General features: G+C 42.2%; 1 protein-coding gene across 6 annotated transcripts in view; it reads left to right on the plus strand.

Moving 5' to 3' along the window:
- The window catches only part of LOC124553595, a 165,717-nt gene extending 140,515 nt beyond the window's left edge, over positions 1-25,202 (plus strand). For 3 of the 6 annotated variants that reach the window (XM_047127454.1, XM_047127456.1, XM_047127455.1), the window contains 2 exons: positions 2,218-2,255; positions 24,640-24,893. In XM_047127454.1, the coding sequence (XP_046983410.1) occupies positions 2,218-2,255; positions 24,640-24,754 (153 nt within the window). In that variant the 3' untranslated portion in view covers positions 24,755-24,893. Of the gene's footprint in view, positions 1-2,217; positions 2,256-24,634 lie in introns of all 6 variants that reach the window. The other 3 variants (XM_047127452.1, XM_047127453.1, XM_047127451.1) reach the window with 2 other exon arrangements.
- Positions 25,203-25,641: the final 439 nt, after the last annotated feature.

Genomic DNA, 25,641 nt, shown 5'->3' on the forward strand with positions numbered 1-25,641 from the left:
GAATCACATGGGGAGTACAGAGAATGTGTAAGGGATTGCCAGCGAAACTTCTGCAGCGTGGTTGAAACGACCTCGGCAGAATGTGGGTCATTACGTGTGACTGTCGATTTGCTTCAGATGAAGAGGTCACACCTGGCTGTAGTCGTACTTCCTTAGGCAACCGCCGACATTTGTCCACGAAGGCATTGACTGTCACGTCTCTCAGCGGGAGAAATGTATTAACAGTTATGATGATTACTTTTGAAATACTCAATAGTTTACTTACTTTTTCCATCTGTCTTTTGTTTTACTGCCCATTATAGTATGTCAGTATGTGGAATGGGTAGAATTTCAATTTTTCTAAATGGTTTTCTGCACGAAGGAATATGGCGAAACTGCAGTTCGTCCGTGAAACAGATAGCTTATAAAACTCATGTATGGCTCACACTGGAATAATGACAAAATGTCAACATCACAGCACACTAACAGGCAACATTGGGCTTATACAGTGAAGGGGGCTTCGAATGGCTGTAGGCACGTTTGACTGGTGACGGAGTAAAACAGACGTACAGAAAATTCTCGTCCGATTGACACTCGGTGAAAGACACGGTACATTTCGCTACAACCTACTGTGAGAGGATGTCGAGAACTGCCATTCTGGACAGCATCTACAAGTATTCTTCTGCTTCCCACATATCTTTCCCTATCTAAATAATATAGGGAAATAGTCCACACAGAGATGTACGAGCACTTGTTCTTCCTGTGTTCTGTCTGTGGAACAGAAGTAATCTTAGTATATAGTGCAGTAGAAAGTTCCATGTACCATGTAGTTCATAGTCATCCGTGGAATGTGGCTGTATGTGTAAGAATTACTTAAAAACTCAAAGAAGCTGTTTTCAGGGGTGTAACTGGATCTTTTCACAGAAACCTCTATTGACATTTACATAAATAATCTGCGAGCCACTGTGAAGTGCATGACAGGATACTACAAATTGTACCAGTTATTGGGACTTCTTGTTCCATTTGTGTACAAGTAGGGAGAGCAGGAAGGGTAATTGGTTAATCACCTCTGTGCACACTGTAATTAATCAAATCTTGTCTTTGCAGTTCCTACAAGAGCGATGTGTAGGGCGTTGTAGTACATTCCTAAAGTCTTGAGACTTTGTAGGTACGTTCTTGTGGGGTAATTATCAAATCTCTTCATGCATCTGGAAAGTCAAGTTGTTCAACATTTATGTGAGACTCTTATGACGAGTCAGGGGAATATTTGTATACGTTCAGTTTCCTCAGACAGTCCTAGTTGGGACCGGCCCCACGCACTTGTATAGTATTCGAAAGTAGGTCACATCAATGATTTGTAAGCACTCCTATGTCAGTGATCCCATTCCACCAGTGTCCTGCCAATGAACTGATGTGTTGGCTGGCCTGACCGTATGTGATTGCTCTGTTTCATGTCCTTACAAATTCTTACATCCAGTTATTTATATAGGTTGACTAATTGCAGTTGTCTCATTGATATTGCACTTATAGGATACTATGATTTTCCATTTTGTGAAATATGTAATATTTGTGCGGCTAATTTAAGGCAGTACTTCATTGTCAATAACTGCACAATCTGGGAAATGTCTGAGGTCGCTATTAATATTGTTACATTGCAGCCCCATAATTAACCTCTACTGTTGATAGATCTGTTCTAGTAACAAATGCATTCTCGCTTGAATTTGTGTATGCAAGTGTAGATATTGTAATGAAATGATTATTAAGTTGACACCCTAGCTGCAGACAGGTGTTGATATATCATTGGGGACATGTCGAAAGTGTGTGGTGTGCCCCAACCGGGACTAACCCGGGATCTCCCGCTTACACGGAGGATGCTCTATCCGTCTGAGCCACCGAGGGCACAGAGGATAGTGCACCTGCAGGGACTTATCCCTTGCACGCTCCCCGTGAGACCGACATTCCCGACGTGTCCACACCACCACATTTGTAGTGCACCTGAGCAGGAGATCCCGGGTTGCAGTCCCGGTCAGGACACACATTTTCAACATGTCCCCAATGATATATCGATGCCTGTTTGCAGCTAGGGTGTCGATCTAATTATCATTTCATTCTAAAGAAGCTGCACGGTATCTCTTCTTTCGGGAACAGATACTACCTTCATATATAGATATTGTAATGGTTTGTATTAAAGTTAAGCTTGTGTATTATGAAATTTAATTGCATCATCTGATGTTTCAGGTAGCTGCGCCGATGAACGGAGAATTCGAACTGAGGGGGTAAGTTCTTATTCTGTTGTCCGCAGCTCGCAGTCGTGTGGTAGTGTTCTGGCTTCCCACATCCGGGTTCCCGGGTTCAATTCCCGGCGGGGTCAGGGATTTTCTCTGCCTCGTGATGACTGGGTGTTGTGTGGTGTCCTTAGGTTAGTTAGGTTTAAGTAGTTCTAAGTTCTAGGGGACTGATGACCATAGATGTTAAGTCCCATAGTGCTCAGAGCCATTTGAACCATTTTTTTCTTATTCTGCTGTGAAAAGTCATCGTGATAGGTATACATCAGTACTCTTTAAATGAAATAAACTAATGTTTTCAGCAGATAGTGTTAATTCCATCTAGTGACATTTGAAATGTTACCAACATTCCAAGTTAATGGCGAAAAAACTCAATTTTCCTAACACCAAATGAAGGTAATATACTGACAGAGGAAAAAAATGCAAGACCGAAAAGTAATTAATACACAGTAATGAAATTTCAGGAATACGTGCGTGTAGCTAACACAGTTAAGTGGTTAACATTGCAAGATCACAGGTTAATGTAAGTGCAAGAAAAATCATTGTAAACGTGAAATGCTGGTATGTAATAACAGGTGTAACCTCCAGAATGTTGACTGTAAGTGCACAAATGTGAATGTATTATCTTGCACAGCTGCCAGATGTTAGTTTGTGGGATGGAGTTCCACGTCTGATGCACGTGGCCGGTCAATACGGGGACAGTTAACGTCAGTCGGGGACGATGCTGGAGATGTCGTCCGGTGACGTGTCCTGTGCGTTCGGTTGGAGACAGATCCGGTGACAAAGCAGGCCGAGGCAACGTGTCGACAGTCTGTAGAGTGTGTCGGGCTACGACAGTGGTTTGTGGGCGATCGTTATCCTGTTGGAAAACACTTCCTAGAATGACAGCATAACAGATAGAATTAACAGATCGGCGCACAGATTTGCAGTCAGGGTGCGCAGGATAATCACGAAAGCTGTCCTGCTGTCGTACAGAAACGCCGATCACTGGCAGTGAGACGCAACTGACCTTCATCCTGCCCACCCACCAGCTCTCAGTTGACACCACTAAACTTGCAGAGGTTGGTAGTTTGGGGTCAGTGGAATACACGCTACTGGGTGTCTGGCTCAGAGCTGTCCTTGAAGTAACTGATTTGTAACACTTTCTTGTTTCACTGTGGTGGCTACTGCAAATCCAATACGATACACCAGAGCCAGTTGCCGAACACGGTGGTCTTCCCTCTCAGTAGCGTCGTACGGCTGCCCGGAACCTGGACTTCTTGCGACCGCACGTTCCCTTGACTACCGCTGCCGGCAGTCGTGTACAGTGGCTGCATTCCTGCCGAGTCTTTCTGCAGTGTGGCAGGAGGAACATCCACCTTCTTATAGTCCTATTATCTGACCTTATTTAAACTCAGTGAAATGTTAATAATGGCATCTTTGTCACCTTAAAGACATTCTCGACTAGCATCAGTTCACCACGTCCAGTGTCAAAGGTGACTTAGGCTCACGACCGTTGCAGTGTGTATTTGAAGCAAACTGGATTTCCGTCTTCATAGTGGCACTTATAGTGCCATTCTTGTGCAACTAGCATGAAATTTGAGTAGACATTGTCTTTCAGGTGTAGAAACGTGCCTACCAACTTTTACTTATGCCGCACAACTCCTCCTTCGTGTCGAGGTTTATTTTCCATCGGTGTATTTTACTACTTCATTTGCTCAAGTTACGTGTTTTTCCACCTTCATTATTCTGAATTATATTGTTGTCACAGCTGCAAAATACTAACGCAAATTCTGTACAGACGAATGGAAAAACTGATCGAAGCCGACCTCGGGGAAGATCAGTTTGGATTCCGTAGAAATGTTGGAACACGTGAAGCAATACTGACCCTACGACTTATCTTAGAAGAAAGATTAAGGAAAGGCAAACCTACGTTTCTAGCATTTGTAGACTTAGAGAAAGCTTTTGACAATGTTGTCTGGAATACTCTCTTTCAAATTCTGAAGGTGCAGGGGTAAAATACAGGGAGCAAAAGGCTATTTACAATTTGTACAGAAACCAGATAGTGGTTATAAGAGTCGAGGAGCACGAAAGGGGAGCAGTGGATGGGAAGGGAGTGAGACAGGTTTGTAGCCTCTCCCCGATGTTATTCAATCTGTATAGTGAGCAAGCAGTAAAGGAAACAAAAGAAAAATTCAGAGTAGGTATTAAAATCCATGGAGAAGAAATAAAAACTTTGAGGTTCGCTGATGACATTGTAATTCTGTCAGAGACAGCAAAGGACTTGGAAGAGCAGTTGAACAGAGTGGACAGTGTCTTGAAAGGAGGGTATAAGATGAACACCAACAAAAGCAAAACGAGGACAATGGAATGTAGTAGAATTAAGTCGGGTCATGCAGAGGGAATTAGATTAGGAAATGAGACACTTACAGTAGTAAAAGAGTTTTGCTATTTGGGGAGCAAAATAACTGACAATGGTCGAAGTAGGGAGGATATAAAATGTAGGCTGGCAATGGCAAGGAAAGCGTTTCTGAAGAAGAAAAATTTGTTAACATCGAGTACAGATTTAAATGTCAGGAAGTCATTCTTGAAAGTATTTGTATGGAGTGTAGCCGTGTATGGTAGTGAAATGTGGACGATAAATAGTTTAGACAAGAAGAGAATAGAAGCTTTTGAAATGTGGTGCTACAGAAGAATGCTGAAGATTAGGTGGGTAGATCACATAATTAATGAGGAGGTATTGAATAGAATTGGGGAGAAGAGGAGTTTGGTCCACAACTTGACTAGAAGAAGGGATCGGTTGGTATGGCATGTTCTGAGACATCGAGGGATCACCACTGCATTGGAGGGCAGCGTGGAGGGTAAAAATTGTAGAGGGAGACCGAGAGGTGAATACACTAAGAAGATTCAGAAGGATGTAGGTTGCAGTAGGTACTGGGAGATGAAAAAGCTTGCACAGGATAGAGTAGCAGGGAGAGCTGCATCAAACCAGTCGCATGACTGAAGACCACAACAACAACAACAACAACAACAACATTGTCGAATACAGAAATAAATTATGTTTTATCCATTGTAGTGTGACATATCCATTAAGCCACAGTGTCTCTTGGAATCTCTCTGTCATAGAATCTCCATTATCTCATTGCCCTATTAACTAAAATAAACTGGCCCTCTCTACAGTCATCCCTGTTAAATGTCCAGAAACTTCCTCAGACTGAACAAAGCGTAGGTTGGAGACTGTGATTTGACAGCTTCTTCATTACCTTTCACTAATGCAGAATTTGCATCGCAGGACCTCAGCAGGAGGTAAGTACCTGTCTGGCAGCACTATTGCTGCAGTGGTCACACGCTGTGGCTCAGGTGGTGACACTGCAGCATTTCAGTGGCCTCTGCAATAGCAGTTGTGACTTAAGCTTTTTCCCCCTCCTGTGTAACAAGATAAGTGGGTGTTAATTAGATAATCACAAATACGAGGTGCTGCCCAAGATATCTGAGAATTTCAGTGTAAAAATCAGGAGACTAGACACAAGTCTTCTGTCACAGTCAAAGTCGTCAGCTCAGGCCTGTGTCCAATGATCCCAGCATTGTTTGCATATTTATAAGCACTCCTGTAGGTCTGCAGGGTAAAGGATGTTCAGGACCCATTGGGACTCTAATTCGATGTCTTCAATTCAGCCGAAGTGTTGCCATTTAAATGCGATTTTACTCTCGGGGAACAGTTTGAAGGCACACAGGGCAACATCTTGCACGTATTGAGGGTGGGGTACTGTTCCCGTGATGTTTTTGGCCGGGAATTCCTTCACAGTGAATGAGGTATACCCGAGTGCATTGTCACGATGCACTGACCAGTCTTTCCTTTTCCGCAACTGGGGCAATTTGCACTGAACATTTTCCACAGTTCCCTCAAAACCTCGCAGTACGACTGTCTGTTGACAGTCTGACTATGTGGAACAAAACTCCTTGTGCACTATTCCCCGAATGTCAAAACAAAAATGATCAGCATTGACAGTATGTTGCTGCAAACTTGTCGAGCTTTTTCCGGCCTCAGAAAAGGTGGTGTTTTCCATTGTGACGATTGCTGCTTCTCTTCAGAGTAGAGCCGAGATTTGTCACCTGCGGAGGTTTCATTGGTCAATACTGAGAAGCTGAGGGACAAACATGGCTACAGTTCATATAGCGTTCTAGCTATTGAATGAAATGTACCATACAACAGCCCAAGTGTGTTACAAACATCACGAATTATCTGCCTTAGGTCTTTGTGAATCACATCACACGCTTTTACTATCATTTCTACTGTTGTACATCTCGAGACTCGACCACAGTGTTCATTATCTTCCGCAGACTCTCGGCCTCCCTCGAAGCTCTCGAACCACTCAAATGTGTTTGCTTCACTCGGTGCACTCTGACCGAATGCCTCTGACGGGATGCTGTGAGTTCCAGCTACAGTTTTCTTCAGCTTGAAACAAAATTTGATACAAATCAGTTGCTCCTTCACTTTATTTGTTTCACAATTCTCAGAAGCACTGAAACACATGCAGACATACACACCAGCACCCCGTAACTGCGTGCACCAAAGATGACGCAACTTCGTGCCACAGTAACCGAAATGTGTACCTCGGGACATCTAGTGACAGAATGTCGTACTGCTACTGGTCTGACTGGTGCAACGAAATTCTCAAATATTTTGGGTAGTACCTCATATCGATACTACTCTGTCTCACCAAAAATGCCTAAACACAGTTTGCACAATTTTCTGTTCACTAGCACGGAAATGAAGTTTAATCACGACTCGGGTGGAGTTTAAAGAGACATCCTCTTTGTCGGAATGGAAAATTTAATTAATAAATTCGGAGACGGGATTGTGGCTGGTACTAACCGTAGAGGGGCAAAACGTATAGTGCTGCCAATAGACAAATACGAAAGTGGCAGCATTATCACAACTCTCAGAACTTTGTTCCTCGCTTGGGGAGGAAGCGCAATAAGTTGAGAAAGATTGGAAAGGACGGACAAGGGTGAGCAGAGATGAAGGGGGGACAATCAGTTGTTCAGTTGCTGATACTTTCTGCAGCCTGCTTGTTAACGTTGGGAGGACCCTCGGTTTGATAACTGTCACTGTCTAAGATGTATACAAAGTAAGAATTAATGAATAACCACTCCAGCCACTAAAAACTCTTTGTTTTAGTCCATGACCAGATTTGCCTTCAATATTGGTGCCATTTTTCAGTGGATATGTAAATTCTGCTGTTGTGAGAAAAACTAATCAGTATAAAATCCAAAACTGGTTCTGGACTAAAGAACATCATTTGAGCAGCTGGAGTGGTTATTCATTAATTCAGTATGCAGTGGCAGAGGAGAAAAGCATTTCAAACAGAGAGAAACTAATAACGAATTGCGAAGATCTGGCACCGTGTATTTTGGTCGACATTTTGTTATGAAGTTCCAACTTTTTTATTGTTAAGTCTGTAGTGTGCGAGCCACCTCATCTCTGCAGAACTTCTGCACCTTACAGCCACTCGAACTCGCTTACCGTATTTGTGTATTCGTCTCCCTCTGCAATTTTTACCCGTCACACTTCCCTCCATTTCAAAATTGGCAATTCCCCACAAGTTTAATTTATTTCCAGTTAGGTTCTGTACCACTTCGTTAGTTGTTTCTCCTGTTCGTATAACATTCGTGCACCGTTCTTCTGTAATACAACATTTTGAAAGCTTCTATTCACTCGCCATCTGAAATGGGTACCGTCCACATTTCACTTTTGTACAGTGCTACACTCCTGGCTGGCGGTAGCCAAACTGCAACCCGAATCGAGTTTTTTATAATAATATCTATCTAGCAGTTAACAGCTGAATCCAGAAACACCAGCTAACATTAAGAGCTTCTTAAGAGTGTAGCTTTCCTGCCGAATAACAAACAAAAATAGTTAGAGAGACAGTAAAATTTTAAGAGACACTTAATTTTAATTAATGTCGGTGATTTCAGTCGTAGTGCAAAGTAAAGTTGGCTGCTTACCTGAGGTGCAGAGGAGCAATTAGTGCTGCACTGCAGGGTTAGACAATGTAAGAGAGGGAATATTTTGTCATTTCTCTTCCACATGTGTGTGAACGACTCGTACTGATCGCCTGCAGTGATATAAATTTTGACACAGAAGCAATACAGATTCGTAAGTGCACATTACAGAGACCATTATCTTCAAATGTGGAACTTACATGGAATTGAATTAAGACTGTTGTAATACATCACAGAGATAGAAGAAAAATGAAATTCAAAACATTTATTAAGCATCTGTGATTGTGTCTCATATTGTGTAATTCATTTCAATATAATCACAGTTACTGTTATTAATCAGTTTTGGTCGAAATTCGACAGTTTTGGATCAAACTTTGCTGTTAAATGTTTCGTGCCCAAAGCATCTGAAAAAATTACTTAGCGTGAGGTGAAGGATATGCCGACATCCTCAGAACCTCTCTGATAGTGACTCTGTGATTTTCCAGAACCGTTTACTTTTTTTCTTCCACATTTTCGTCAGTAATTGATGTGCTAGGGCATCCGGGATGGTCGTCATTTTCAACATCTTGCCCCTCCTCAAAACGTTCGTACCACTGGTAAACTCTTGTCTTACTTGCAGTACATTCTTCAAAAATCACAGTCGACATTAAAATTGTGGTAATGCACTTTATTCCATTATTCGAGCAAAATTTAACGCAAAATCGTTGATCCATCATTTTCCAAGTAAAAATTCACCGAGCACTCAAAAACAAGTATAACTGTTTTCTACTGTCAACTGTATACTAAATATTGAAAACAATTGATAATGCAAACATATGTCATGAACATGTGTCCCAACAAGATAAAAAAAATTGGGAGTGTTATATAAAAAACCAGCAAAATTAAAAAATTCTCTTTTCTTCTCGATCACACATTGTAGTCCCTTCCCATTTCAGCTTTCCCTTATTTGCTTTGTACCAGCTTGCCATCTTAGCTCACACAGCTGCACCTTTTTCCTTCAAAGATGTTTTTAATCTCGGTACAGCTGGTATTTGTCATTCCTGTACTCGTGTGGGCTTCTAAAGCTTTGCATTTCTCCGTAGTTATTATGGACTCTCTGTCAGTCTCATTGTTTAGATATCTGCATTGCCTTTTGTTTGCTATATTTTTGTGTCGACTCCTTTCATTAATTAAATTGAGCATCTCGTGTGTGCGATGCCCTTAGCATCTCGTATCTGAAAGCTACCCTTTTGTTTTAATTGCATTCATTCAGTCAGTGTCAGCAAATTGTTGCCTATTTATCCCTTTGACACTATAAGAAAAAGCTAGATTGCTAATGAAACTGTAAAGATTTCACGTTAAGTTGTAAACGGCACAGTAAAAATGCAATTGCACATTAGCTCTCCCACAAAGCCTTCGTCAGAAAAGGAGAGTAGAAGCAGCAGTCTGGGCAAAGGGAATGGATAGCATAATACGAGTGGGGAAAGAGAGAGCTCACAGTCTGGTGACGGGCATTCGTCCCGGTGGCCAACTGATCGGTAGGCACACCGGTATAAAAAGCCGTGCAGCGGTTGCGACAGAGTTACTGAATGACGCGGCTGCTTTCACAGGCAGCCGGGCCATGCTGGGCTAGGATAAATCTGTGACGGGACGAATAGGAAGTGCTGGGTGGGTGGGTTAGGCAGGTTTGGCTCCTGGGACTTCCACGGGGATACGGTACCTGTGGCAAGGGGTCGGACTCGGATGTTGTGGAGGTAGGGTGGGCGACGTAACGCCATTTTAGGAGGGGTGGGAAAGATCTCGAGTGGGATATCCCTCACCCCTTTATAGCTGGTTCTTGGGGGTGGTGGGAGGATTGGGGGTGTGAAGGAAAATGGTATGCAGGGTGTATACGACCTGGGACAACCGGGAGATGTGAGAAAAACCCAGGAATTTTTTCATCCACGAGAAAACCGGGAGAAACCTGGGAATTGTTTAGAATTCCGGGAATTTTTCATTGTTTTAATTTTCAGTTAAATTTTTGTGATTTTGACTGGTAGGAACCAATACTCTGACAAAGGATATTACTGTATCCCGCTACTGCAGAATAATACTGCAGCAACAAAACATGAAAGAGAGAAAATAAAAACGAAAATGAAACTTAAGTTGCAAAGGAAATGCGCCGTATACAGCAACAAAACACAGTTCTCATACAAGCATCTGCCAACAGCAAAGTGTGTCAAAGGCTTTAGGAAGACTATGCAATGCTTCATAACAACAAATTGCCTCCCGTGAGCGTGACGTGACAACTGTGTTAAGTAGATTCTTTGGAGCAGTTGCGGGCGGGCTCTTGCACGTGCGCAGTTGAGTCGCGTGTGAGTAGTTGAGTAGTACCTTCTCCCGCTTCTGGTTACAGAAGTGTGGCTTGGCGCCACTATCTAGTATTGCCTCGGTTCGGAAATATAGTAGGTCTGGGGCTGATGCACAGTGCAGTCTGAGTTATGGTGGGGAGGTGTGTCGTCTCCACGTGACCCGTGACCACGTGACCAGTGATTTTGTTGTTTCCTCTTCGTTTATAGCACTTGGGTTAAATGATAAAACGGATTTTTGAGGCCGGGAGCTATCAAATGAATTAAAATATGTTCGCATAGTTACAGAAGGCAAATATATGTTACTAGTTTCAGATTTTATTTGCAACTTTCTGACAGTCGAGCATTAATCGCCTTGCAGAACAGTGAAATTATTTTTATCAGTTTGCTAAAGAGATTAGGCTTTTATTAATCTTTTCTTCTGAGGCAGTCAGTTTATTTGAAACCGAGGGTTAAATTTCACTCTATTGGTTTCTTTCAACTATTCGCTGCATTTCGAGTGCACGTATGGCATTATGCCATAATAAAGAACTGAACGTGAGATAATACAGTACTGGTACTCCATGAAAATTTACATCCGAATCTGGACATACGAATTATGCATTTTAGTATGGTTCACGAAATTCCGATGCTCTTGAATCATCCTCTGATGTATTGTTTCTTTTATGCCATAATGTAAGATATTTTAATGTTTTACATGTACAAACATGTGGGCTTCCTGTGTCATCGTAGCTACGCAAGCGCGGTGACGCCTGGCGCTCTCTTGCAACTGCTGAAACGAACCTGTTTGCAACAGGTCGTGGGAAAATATTGCGAACGGTATATATTCAGAGCAAATTTCCTTTTACGCAAGATGGTCTATGTTCGAGAATGTACGATGAATTTCTTAAATCACAGAGTGTTTGACTCTCATTTAAAAATCAACTCTTTGAGGACCACCATTTCGAAGAATTTTGAGCCCAGAAGATCAGACATTTATGTCGTTATTAAAAATGTTACTGGCACATTTGTGTGATGTATCTTAAAATTGTAACACGCGCAAAAAAGATCAACATTATATGTGGAAGCTTAGCTTCTCTTCCAGCTTATTAATCTTAGAGACCAATATTATATGTGAATGCTATGTACATTAATTTAAACCATTAACTTTTCTTATTTGTGTGTTCGCACTACTTAAGAGTGATGTTGCTATTGGCTGACTACATCACGTGTCCCGTGCTGTCATCAGCTGGTGAGATGGCGTGACACGAGCTGTGACTGGCTTACAAAAGCGCATCGCATTCTCGATTTCAATGTTTCAGAAAGTGACGTGCGGTGTTTAGTGGAATTCAAATTTATACCTTCGTAATACGAAAATATGCACCGTACATGTTGCTGCACATCAAGGGTCTTTCAAAACTTGTTTTCCCCCTTGAGTTTCGTTTTCTAAGGTGCTGGGAAATTCTACGTCGGTATATAAAACCGTAAACATTCAAAGGATTGATGAGTTTTACAGTGTCGAGGAAGAGTATACTGTCACTTAACACGGAAAGGTGTATTTTCACCCAGGAGAAAGTATATTTTTAATTGGGAAATCCAGGAAATTTTTTTTCCTTGTCCACGTATACACCCTGGTATGGGAAATCTATTTGTAGAATAGGTCTGGGGGGATAGTGGCTGTCTGTGAAGGCCGTGGTAAGACCCTCAGCATACTGGGCAAGGGAGTTCTCGTCCCTGCAAATACGCCATCCCCAGCTGACAAGGCTGTACGGGAGGGATTTGTTGGCACGAAAGGGATGATAACTGTCAAAATGTAGGTGTTATTGATGGTCGGTGATTCTAATGTGGACAGAGGTGAGGACGGAGTGATCGGAGAGGAGAAGGTCGACGTCCACGAAAGTAGCGTGCGGGATTGGGTAGGACCGGGCGAAGTGTAAGGGAGAGGAGGTGTTGAGGTTGTGAACCATTGAGGATAGAGTATCTCGACCCAGAGTCCAAATAGTAAAGATATCTTCGACGAACGTGAACCAGACGAGGGGTTCGGCATTTTGGGAGGCGAGGAAGGTCTCCTCTAGACGGCCTATAAGCGGGTTGCTGCAGTAGGGTGCCGTGTCCCCTTCAAAGGAGAGGTAGTAAGGTGTATGAGGAATGAGGTAGGGGGTTTGGAGTGTAGGTGGTGCCAACGGTGACGAGTGGGGATCCAGGAGGTAAAGGGATGGTGGAGGAACTGGTTCATTTCTTTGATATGGGAGACTAGAGGTATTGGTCAGTGAGGGCCAAAATTCGTTTGTTGTGCCTGTCTGCAACTCGGTGAGTCATCTTTGTGGTAGGTCTCACCCGTTACATTGGTGAGAGTTTCAATTGTTTCAGTTCCCCCTTGGAAACTCTATACAACTTCTGGTTCCTTCAGTTTATTTAGGTGCCCTCTTAAGTTGCTATCTTACAGGTTTTTCTTCAGTTTTAAATAGCAGAATAAGTTCAAGCTAAGAAAACATCAGCCTGACACGAAGCCTTTTAGCCCTTCATATTAGTAGTTAAGCTGGTAAACCCCGTTCCCAATTTTCCATTTGCCGCACAGTCAAATCTTTCCGTTTTCTTATTAAAGAATTACCAGGAAACTCCTGATCTTTAAAGAATTGAACTGTCACATATAAAATAAATTCAAATATCTGATTAATGAGTTAATGTGCTAATCATTTTACATTCAGTGTGTAAGTGAGAAGATATTTAGAGAAATTATGTTTAAACTAGTCGTAAGGCACTAACAGCTCTCATTCTGCAATACTGCACAAACACGGTCGGGGTAATTTGCATGCCGTGAACTACACTGCCTCGAGATACACGTACACTGTGTTAAACCTTCGACCTGCCAGGTAGGCCGAGAGCGCTAATGCGCCGCTTCCCGGACTCGGGTAGGTGCTCCGGCCCCGGATCGAATCTGCCCGGCAGATTACCAATGTGGGCCGGTATGTCGGCTGACCTGGATGTGCTTTTTGGGCAGTTTTCCACATCCCACTAGGTGAATACCGGGCCGGTCCCCACGGTCCACCTCAGTTACACGACTCGCAGACATCTGAACACGTTCGTACTGTTTCACGGATTACCTAGACGCAGACAGCTGGCGTACACTGATTCCGCCCCAGGGGGTAGGGGGTGGTGACAGGGACGGCATCCGGCCACCCCTCAAACATTAACCGAGCCAAATCCGACCCTAACTGTGCCGACCGTGGGACAGAGGCACGAGCAAAAGAGGACGACACTCTTAAGTCTTCAGTGTTAGACTATTCCTTTTAATGAGTGGATCATGACAGCATTTAATTGTTTTTAATTCTATCAATATTACATGGAACATTGAAAATCAATGTTTTGTGTCTCATGGAGTGTGTTATATGGGCAACCTCCTACTACCGGGTTCAGTACCTAGTGACATAGATTATGTTGAGATTTCTGTCAGTTTATATAATTTTGTATTTACTCCTTTCATTAATGAAATCCAGTATCTTACGAGTTATCCATAGATACCTACTGGGCCTTCATTTAACAACCAGTTGTAAAGGGGAAGATCCCCTTTGTGTGTGTTTTTTTACATTAGTTAGGTTTGAGAAAAGAAAATTGTCAGAAAACGTAGCAATGTTTTCAGTTTAGTTTTATGTGCTCACCAACCACTCAACATTGCAGCTATACAGGGTGTTACAAAAAGGTACGGCCAAACTTTCAGGAAACATTCCCCACACACAAAGAAAGAAAATATGTTATGTGGACATGTGTCCAGAAACGCTTACTTTCCATGTTAGAGCTCATTTTAGTTTCTTCCATCTACGCTCAATGGAGCATGTTATCATGATTTCATACGTGATATTCTACCTGTGCTGTCAGAACGTGTGCCTTTACAAGTACGACACAACTTGAGGTTCACGCACGATGGAGCTCCTGCACATTTCAGTCGAAGTGTTTGTATGCTTCTCGGCAACAGATTCGGTGACCGACGGATTGGTAGAGGCGGATCAATTCCGTGACCTCCACACTCTCCTGACCTCAACTCTCTTGTCTTTCATTTATGGGGGCATTTGAAAGCTACGCAACCCCAGTACCAAATGTAGAGACTCTTCATGCTCGTATTGTGGACGGCTGTGATACAATATGCCATTCTCCAGGGCTGCATCAGGGATTCCGTGCGACGGAGGGTGGATGCGTGTACCCTCGCTAACGGAGGAGATTTTGAACATTTCCTGTAACAAAGTGTTTGAAGTCACACTGGTACGTTCTGTTGCTGTGTGTTTCCATTCCATGATTAATGTGATTTGAAGAGAAGTAATAAAATGAGCTCTAATATGGAAAGTAAGCGTTTCCGGACACATGTCCACATAACATATTTTCTTTCTTTGTGTGTGAGGAATGTTTCCTGAAAGTTTGGTCGTACCTTTTTCTAACACCCTGTATAGCGAGTTGCCTTCATTGATTTGTACAAGATATTTCATCAGTTAATAACGAAGGAGACGTTTCAGATGGTAGAGTGAGTCAAGTTAGACATCCGTAGGCAGGAGCGACCGTCGATGGCGACTTCTGTGAAGTTCGCAGTGGATTTGGGAGGCACTTCTATAAATTGTTTGGACATTACATCAGTGACACACTTATTTAGTACTTACAGAAAAAAAACATAGCTATAGATATGATAATCCCTGCAAGCTCCCAGAATTCAGTGTCACAGAGAGGTGGCTTTCCATTCCGTGGTGCACGACTCCCAGTTAGTTCCCTTATCTCAGTCTGTGTTTCAAGTTACAGAATATCAAACTTCCCACTTTCGGTAATGAGTGTAGTTCTGACCTGATTGATAATGTTCTATGGATAAAGAACACACATCAGACTACATCACTTCTGTGTACTGGCCAACAGGAGCTAGCCAGTAATTGCAAGAACGTGTGCAGCTTCCCGTATGTTGGCAGAATTTCAGATAGCCTCACAACTACAGACCTGCAGTCTACGATAATAGCACAATTAAATTATTACTCGTTAGTAAAGATGCAGTGAAACCCTTTGTACAGAGTGGGTCATCTGTAAGCACCAGCAAGTGCTGTGGTGTAGTATTACAGTCGGGCAGATCTGTGGCAGCCAGGTTATCTCAAGCTGGACAGTAAGGAAGACAGACTCAAGCTTTGTGAAACATCTTGCAACACAAAATAAACCGTAGAATTTACTTTGAGAAAAAAAGTGTCACACACTGTTAAGAAAAGCGCAAGCTGACCTCTCCGTTTCAAATGACCGACCACAATTTCTTATTCCCCCTGTGTTAATTTTAGTTTCAGCTATCCAAATAATAGATTGCAGTTGTAAGTTCAACTTTATTTTTCAGCTGTTGTGTTAGATGTAAGACATACCTTTGCAAACATTAGCTACCTCATTATTTTTTTGTCTTACGTATGTAATATCTGTGTAAGTCGTATTTCATTGTATTGGTGTTCTGTTGTCACCAGATGATGGCCAAAGAAGCTGAAAGCCGGTTTGTATAATATTTGCAGAGAATTGGGGAAGTGATTTCTGTTTAACATCATTGTTGCCATGTTCTGTCAAGCACCTACAGAAAATTCAGTTAATGTTACAAATGTATATAAGGAAAAAAAGATCTATTTTAAAAAGACCCAGTGCTCTGCCTTATATATATAAAAACAAAGATGCTGTAACTTACCAAACAGTAAAGCGCTGGTAGATAGACACAATAAAAAACACACAAATACACACAAATTTCAAGCTTTCGAAACCCAAGGTTGCTTCATCAGCAAAGAGGGAAGGAGAGGGAAAGACGAAAGGAGGTTGGTTTTAAGGGAGAGGGTAAGAAGTCTTTCCAATCCCGGGAGCAGAAAGACTTACCTTAGGGGGAAAAAGGACAGGTATACACGCACGCTCGCACGCACACACACACACACACACACACACACACACACACACACACACACACACACAAACAAACACAGGCAGACATATGTCTGCCTGCGTTTGTATATGAGCGGATGGATATGTGTGTGTATGCGCACGCACGCGCGAGTGTATACCTGTCCTTTTTTTCCCCCTAACGTAAGTCTTTCCGTTCCTCGGATTGGAATGACTCCTTACCCTCTCCCTTAAAACCCACATCCTTTCTTCTTTCCCTCTCCTTCCCTCTTTCCTGATGAAGCAACCGTGGGTTGTGAAAGCTTGAATTTTGCGTGTGTGTTTGTGTTTGTTTGGGTGTCTATCAACATACCAACGCTTTCGTTTGGTAAGTTACATCATCTTTGTTTTTAGATATTTCCCACGGGGAATTTTTCCCTCTATTTTTACATATAAAGGAGGTCCAACATGATATTAGGAGGTACCTCACGACTTGTCACCTCAGCGTATAGTGTCCACACGCTGGAGTATAGCAACTAGAGAAAAAAAACCTTTCAACGTATTTTGACCCCAGTGAAAGTCTCACACTAATGTGTGAAAAGGAGTTATTGTTCTTGTTCTATGCCAAGTAACTTGACACTTCTATCTGTAGTGTTGCCACGTATAAATCACATATATACAAATTTTGGCTGTTAAAAATAAGTGGTAAAAGAGGATATTTTTGACTGGAATGTCGCCACATATAAGTCACATATATACAAATTTTGGCTGTTAAAAATAAGTGGTGAATGAGGATATTTTTGACTGGAATGTTTGCTGTATTTGAACTTTGATGATGTGATTGTCTCTATTGAGAAGCAGTACAGTTTTACCACTTGAGAGCAGAAGGTTTTCCTAATTTAAAATCTTTCTCGATATTATTTGATAATTAAAAAATCTACAGAAAGTTTATTTTGACCTTTTGTGGGCATTCATAGCTGTGTGTCTTATACGTGACAACACTACAGATAGAAGTGACAAGTTACTTGGCATAGAACGAGAACAATAACTCTTTTTCACACATTAGTGAGAGACTTTCGCTGGTGTCAAAATATGTCGAAAGGTTTCGTTCTCCGGTTGCCGTACTGCAGAGTGTCGACACTATATGCTGAGGTGAAAAGTCGTGAGGTACCTCCTAATATCGTGTCGCACCTCCTTTTGCCTGGCCCACCTACCTCCATGTGGTGTCAGGGGCTAGAACAGACCCGCAACCCTTCCTCGCCTGTCGTAAGAGGTGACTAAAAGAAAACTTTCTTATTATTTTTTTACCTTAGTCTTGTGACTGTTTTTGGACTTTAGAAGCTTTTTGTGTTTTCACTTTTTTTCATTTTAATGCCTTTTCCCCCCTCACATTTTTTGGCTATTTAAATTCTGGTCCCCTTTTTGGGCTCGACGTCACTTTCCAAATTGTACCGAAGTGCGGGCCATTTGGGGAAGGACACCTTACTCGGTGCACTGCCTCTCCACTCTGGACTGTTGCCTTTTGCACCTACCGATCGATCGGATCTACCTCTGCACCCAAAATCCAGCACGGTAGTCGATCTGTCACGGTGGGGTTGTCACGTACCCTCTCGGTGGTAACCCCCTGACGAGGCAGGGACCGCACTGCCGATGCCTGAGCTGTGATCTCTCTGTGTCAGCCGAGGAGTAGGTCCCTGTCCACTTCGGGGTACCGGGACTCTGGGCAACGGCTACTCTGCCGGGTGGCCTTTGTCTCGGCGGGGTGGCGGCCGCGGAGAGAGTGTCTGATCGGAGTGAGTGGCATTGGGGCAGACGATCCGCAATGAAACGGATCAAATGTAATGGTGGCTGTGTCAAACGGCTGTCTCATTAGTAAGGAACAGTGATTTTAATGCAGATGTTTACAATCCTCTGGCATTTCCATTAATGGATGGTGTATTGAACGTGTTCGTGGTGTCAGCATTAAAGTGATTGCACACTTACAGGCGCACTTAATCGTGAATCTCACAATGAATGTGACCCTCAGTTGTCTAATGTTAAACTGTGACTATCGGTGAGAGGAGGAGAACTTTCATTCCCTAAGGAGTTATTCTCATAATGGTGGCTCAGTATTCTGTTGTAAGTTGCTTCCTGAAAAAATTTTGATAACATGAGGGAGAGGGAGGTTATTCTATAGTTAGAGACGAGTTGCGTATCGCCACTGACATGTGTGAGACAGAAAGCAAAAAGGGAACCTCTTGTCGGAGATGTAAAATTTTCAGGACGAGCACAAATGTTCGATAATGTCAGTAGTAATTTACTTCGTTCTGTGCACACTTGTATCGATTTGAAAGTTGTTTGAACCTACAAGAGTCAGTAATATCATTAAAAGAAAAAAATTTCAGTCTTCTAAAAAGGGATCACTTGTCGTTATGAGGAAATAACAATGGTGTAACAATAGCTATCTTTTGTACCTGCCACAGCTGCATATGCAATGCTACACAAAAAGCATCTCCCAGATTTTATAGGTATTTTTAAGGTTCTGAGAGCAGCTTTTTATAAAAGGAGAATGGTTTTTGAATAGGATAATGCCAAACGAGACAAGTGGCCCCTTTCTATATGAGAGTTATAAATGCTTACACGTTACTTACTTGCAGTTGGCAGCCCTAATATCCCAGCTGACAGCTGACATTACTGTAGCACAAACACCTACACTTACAACACATGTTAAGCCTACTGCTGTTGCTGCTAAAATGAAAAAGTTGAAATTTTTGTGATAATGCATGACTGGTTAAATGTCTTGAAGAATAGAAGTGATAATGAAGAACCTCATCATTGAGTCCATTGTTAGCTACAAAGGTAGTACATTGCAAAATGGTCATTGATGGAAATGAATTTGGCCTCACAACTTTCCCCAAAAAAATGGACCCATTTGGTTTCCTGCTGTAATAATTCAAACAGGGATGAGAAAGGAACGAAAAGATTATATTTTTAAAAAGACATAAGAATGAATTGCAAAGAGGAATAAAAAGACCTTCTGTGTCTTGAAGTAGAACCAGAACCACCCACGCAATGAAGATCCTGAGGAAGCAGCTTACCAGCTGGGTATTCCAGAACCAAAGAATAGGCAAAAATGCTGTTTGTGAATGATCTTGAAACCACGCACACACACATTTTACAACTAGAAAATCAAATCCTTTGGCCATTGTAAAGTATGGGATCTTGGTGATCTATTTTTTTGGGATTTTGTTAATTCAAAATTTCATATTCTTTTGAGTCCATTAATGACTTCAAAATCAAAATTCTGTCTAAAGGATCCCTGCTGTAACACAGAGAAAAGAAAAAAAAAATAAAGGCTGTACAGGGTACACTACTTTTTCTCAATTTGAGACCAGTTTATTTTTTAAAATTTTGAACACTATAATGTGCTGCTTGTCTGAAGAGGTTAACCACTTAATGTGTAATGTTAACTTTAACAAGTCCGTCCCATTTGACAAAGAACATTTTGAGAGTAATACACACACCAAAAATGTTTAGCATCACCCCGGTGCCCAGAACTCCTCAAAATAGATGTTGAATGTGGGTACTGCATCACAGACACAGTCTCTTTCACTGTTCAGAGATGTCACTAAACCTGCCCAAAGATAAACAACCATGCATGAGCAGCACCTATTAAGCTGAGGGAGTCTGACAGCTGATCAGCTCCAGTCATTCCACCAGGAAGGAGGTACACCGCTCATGTTGTCTGTAGTTCAATCGTGCCTGGACGGTCAATACTGTGGGTAGATCACGTCCGCATTGTTACTTTGTCCCAGGAAGAGTTCTCAACAAGGGAAGTGCCCGGGCGTCTCGGAGTGAACCGAAGTGATGTTGTTCGGACATGGAGGAGAGATAGAGAGACAGGAACTGTCGATGACATACTTCACTAGCTGCTGTGACCGAGCAGTTCTAGGCACTTCAGTCCGCAACCGCGCTGCTGCTGCAGTCGCAGGTTCAAATCCTGCCTCGGGCATGGATGTGTGGATGTCCTTAGGTTACTTACAGACATAAGGATGAATTGCAAAGAGGAAGTAGTTCTAAGTCTAGGGGACAGATGACCTCAGATGCTAAGTCCCAAAGTGCTTGGAGCCATTTGAACCATTTGACATGTTTTGCTCAGGCTTCCCGAGGACTACCACTACAGTGGATGACCACTACCTACGGATTATTGCTCGGAGGAACCCTGACAGCAACACCACCGTGTTGAATAATGCTTTTTGTGCAGCCACGGGACATCGTGTTACGACTCAAACTGTGCGCAATAGGCTGCATGATGGGCAGCTTCACTCCCAACATCCGTGGCGAGGTCCACATTTGCAACCACGACACTGTGCAGCGCAGCTCAGATGGGCCCAACAACATGCTGAACGGAATGCTCAGGATTGGCATCACGTTCTCTTCACCGACGAGTGTCGCATATGCCTTCAACCAAACAATCGTCGGAGACATGTTTGGAGGCAACCTGGTCAGGCTGAACGCCTCAGACACACTGTCCAGCGAGTGCAGCAAGGTGGAGATTCCGTGCTGTTTCGGGGTGGCATTATGATGGGCCGACGTATGCCGCTGGTGGTCACAGAAGGTGCAGTAACGGCTGTATGATATGTGAATGCCATCCTCCGACTGAATGTGCAACTTATTGGCAGCATATTGGCGAGGCATTCGTCTTCGTGGACAACAATTCGCGCCACCTTCATGCACATCTTGCAGATGACTTGCTTCAGGATAACGACATCGCTCGACTGGAGTGGCCAGTATGATCTGCAGACATGAACCCTATCTAATATTCCTGGTATAGATCGAAAAGGGCTGTTTATGGACAACATGACCCAACAACCACTCTGAGGGATCTATGGTGAATCATTGTTGAGAAGTGGGACAATCTGGACTGACAGTGCCTTGATGAACTTGTGGATAGTATGCCACGACGAATATAGACATTCATCAATGCAAGAGGACATGCTACTGGGTATTGGAGGTACCAGTGTGTACAGCAATCTGGGCCATCACCTCTGAAGGTCTCACTGTATGGTGGTACAATGTGCAGTGTGTGGTTTTCAACAGCAGTAAAAAGGGCGGAAATGATGTTTATGTTGATCTCTGTTCCAATTTTCTGTACAAGTTTCGGATCACTCGGAACTGAGGTGATGCGAAACTTTCTTTAATGTGTATATTTCATCACCAATGTTCAGCCTGTCATAAGTCACTCAAATTTATTAACAGAAATCTTGTTTGTATAAAATTGCTCAGAATTTAATTCTGAACGTAAAAATCACAACAGCTAAAAATCCGGTATTTTTGACAAGGGTTCCTTTTCTGCTTTCCATCTCATTATTTATAGGCATAACTACTGCAAGCTTTGGTCCTGCAGCAAATAATCCTCAACTCGTCGATTGATTACAGAGGTAACTCGAGGGAGGCACTACTGAGTCAGGATAAGATATTAGTAATTTGGCTGAGATACCACTGTAACCAGAAGTGTTACTATGTTTTAGTGACTGATGATTTTCGTGTTCTTTGTAAGATGCAAATTAGCAAAACTGGTGTCGAAGTGAGTTTATCAGACCTGCTTTCGAGGGACCAGTTTGTGACCATGTATTTTCAGTAACTTTTCGAAGAATTCATTGAATTTAGTGCTCAGTGATTTGAATTTTTATAACATCTGTCACGCTACTACTGTAATCGGGAAGTTCAATATCATTTTCCATGCTGAGTTTGTTTTGTGCCCACTAATGCTCTAGGTAGTCCTTGCCGTGTTCCTAAAGTCTCTAGTTTTGTGTACATAGAAGAAGAATTTTGCAATACTGTTCGTAGTGTATTTTTAAGTCTGGGATCGAAATATCTTGTACGAGAAAGACCGAGCTTTATTTAATTTGAAAAGGGAAGAGCCTACCACTGTGTGGCTGCCCCCTCCTATGTTAACATCTTGACTGCGACCAAGTTGCAATGTTTGGTCAGCATAACATTCAATACGGAGAGAATTAGTGGGTGCTGCATTACTGATTAATGTGACAGTTGTAATGAAACTTTCAGTAAATTGACACACAGTTCTTTCACATGCTGCACTGTTCCCACACGTCAATTTTGATCAGTTTCACAATACATTATTCCAGCCAGCCAATTGTATGCCCGTGTGAAATCACGTGGCATGGCAGATATCCCTAGATGTGAGCCTAAATTACCGTATTTACTCGAATCTAAGCCGCACTCGAATCTAAGCCGCAACTGAAAAATGAGACTCGAAATAAAGGGAAAAAAAAATTTCCCGAATCTAAGCCGCACCTGAAACTTGAGACTTGAAATTCAAGGGGAGAGAAAAGTTTTAGGCCGCACTTCCAAATCGAAACGAAGTTGGTCCATTGTAATCTGAGACACAATTTAGGTCGAATGAATGACGATACAGCTACAGTAGTTTGGTTCGAGTCGTAAGCTTAGCAGTTAAGCTTTACCAGGTAGCCATTGCTATGCGTCAGGCGCTTCGTCCGTATTTATACGGCTACCCTCCCTTTTTTACGTGCTTCGTCTGGTTTGAATCGATTGCTTAGTTTGCTTTGATCTGATAAGTGCCATTTTCTTTGTTATAGGTGTTTATGTCACTCTAAGCTGAAAATGCAATACTGTACTGTGTCATGCATTGTTTGTCGCATTCTGATAGTGCGTGTTTGCAGCCTGTCGCCGCTCGCAGAATGGCTTGCTTTTGTGCGCGCTACCGCCGCTTACAATTTAAAAAAAAAGAGAGAGGAATCGTCTCATTAGTGAAACAATGGCAAGAGACTGCTATTTGTTGTTACTTACACTACTGCTTTCTGTGATAATGATCAACAAGAACCAAATAATAGACTGCGTATGATGGAACATGTTCTATTTGAGAGTTAGGCGAAAATTTTTCTCCGTTTGAAAATCTTTGCGGCCGCTTCTTTAGTACATCAAATTCTGCACAGAAATTAGAGTCATCTTAGATTTAAAAATCCAGTCAGTTGCCGTGCTTCGTTTCTGACTGTATCACTATTAGGCATAAGAATAATACGAATATAAACATGACACGATATGTATATTCTTCCGCGTTTGCTGTTGTCTCACTCTAGTTTCGTAGTTCATTAGGCAGGCAGGATTTAAATGAGATAGCAGCAAAAACGAAAGAATATATGATAAAATGTTTATATTCGTATTATTCTTATGGTGAAGAGAATACTGCATGTGATTCACATTTCATGAGGTTCCTATTAACAACCATCTCTTCTCACCGGGTAGGAAAAAATTCAGAACGTAGAGTTGGCCGAATTGACAAACATCCCAAACAGTCTTGCCAGTCGGATTTTCGTAGTACATTGAAATTCTGCTACATTCGAAGATGAACAATACGGAATTTGTATTTACTTCATTGGATAATGTATGATAATGCAGTGGTTGAAACTCGGGGCGGAGAAAAAAAGCCCGTCTTCCACCCTTTTTTTTTACACGGAGGTTTTGGCGCCAGTATTTATCTTTGTGCCTACAAAGCATGCCTGTGTAGCGCTACATATATTCGAAGGCAGAAGTTAGTTGTGGCAGCACCTACCAACATTTTTCAGAACTTCCGCTTCCTTTGCACTGGATTCTAGGCCACAGGGGGTTTTTGAATTACAAAAACCGGAAAAAAGTGCAGCTTAGATTTGAGTAAATACGGTACACAATATTTGGGTTTACTCGCTACATTCCGAGAACTGTCGGTGCTATTTCGAGGTACGTGTATGCTCATCAGTAAATACTTCTGTACACAAATTTCAATCTATTAACATCATATTTTGCTCCGAGGCTTTGGTGAGTAAACCGGCCAGTAATGGATTCTAAAAGTAAATTCTCCAACTGTCTAGTTTTTGGCTCCAGCTGCCACCGTTTGCGTGCCAGGATGTGGGCAGTGCCGACACAGCTGTCGATATTGGTGATAAGGTGTGTAACTTGTATACACTATTACTAACTGAACTGCTACTGATTACAGGTCTCGAATACAATATTGTTATGCAACTTTATGTCAAGTTCTAGTCACACTGTGGCATCGCCATTTTTTTAAACACCTTGAGTGTAAACTAATTTGTAAACTTTCTTGTTGTATTTGTAATTTGTGTTCTCCTACTTACACTTTCTGTTGTCTTGACTGTTTACTTTGAACATACACAAGTATATTCATGTAGTTTCAATGATGTTTCCATTACTTTCCAGTGCAGCAGTGGAACGGAGGGAAACTACTTCGACAGAGGAGGCTCCTCTCAGTTTGTCGCCAATTATAAAACAGAACGATCGACAGGAAATTGGTGCTCGGGCGAGGCAGTTAAAAGCTAAATTACAGATGCTGGTGAACTATGTAAATTCGTGTGAGCTGAGTGCGGAAACAATAGGCATCATGGACAAAGAAGTGGACCGTTGGTTATCACTAACTCACTTTTACGTCAGTAGGGAAGTTCCGCATTGCGCCAGCAGTGATGAGACGAAAGTGCAACGAATGCCTGATAAAGAAAAGAGTACTGTTGGAAAACCAAACCTTGTTGAGAAGCCTAATGTTCCAGATGTACTGAGGCAAGTTGGCAGTGAAATGTTGACTACGCATGTCAATTTTGATCATTCTTACTGTAAGTATTAAGTTGACCTACCCTAAATTATTGGGTGCCCATCACGATTTGTTGACGTTTTGCAGAAACACGCCATGCAAAAACAGATTAATTCAGTGGATGCGGTAGCTCTCTTCTGATAAGGAAATCTGTGTGTATTTAATAAAGAAAATAATTTGGTATGTGCTGAGTCTGTTGATTCCTTTATCCTATTACATATAATTAACAAGCTTATTTTAATGTCACTTGGATTTAGTGTGTTCTTGTGATTTTTAATAACTTTGCTACCTTCTGTACTTCATTATAGATAACTGCATCATCTGCAAGACATCTGAGGTTACTATTGATATTGTCTGAAAATCATCAGTATACGAGAGCTGATGCAAAAGTAACACAATTTTTTTCTTCCTCGGTATTGCAGCTGAATTGTCGAAATCTGACGGTGATATATTTTGAAGTTTGCCCTCCAGGCTGTCTTTCATTTTCGTGTGCGGGTCTAGCGAGAGAAGCTCGAACTGTGAAGCAGACGTGGTGCATGTGTTACTGTCATCAACTTGTGAAGAGCAGCGAAGTGTAGTTCGATATTTGTGGGACAAAGGGCATAAACAAAATGAAATTCAC

This window comes from Schistocerca americana, chromosome 11 (genome assembly GCF_021461395.2).
Source record: "Schistocerca americana isolate TAMUIC-IGC-003095 chromosome 11, iqSchAmer2.1, whole genome shotgun sequence".
In the NCBI taxonomy this organism is placed as follows: Eukaryota; Metazoa; Arthropoda; class Insecta; order Orthoptera; family Acrididae; genus Schistocerca; species Schistocerca americana.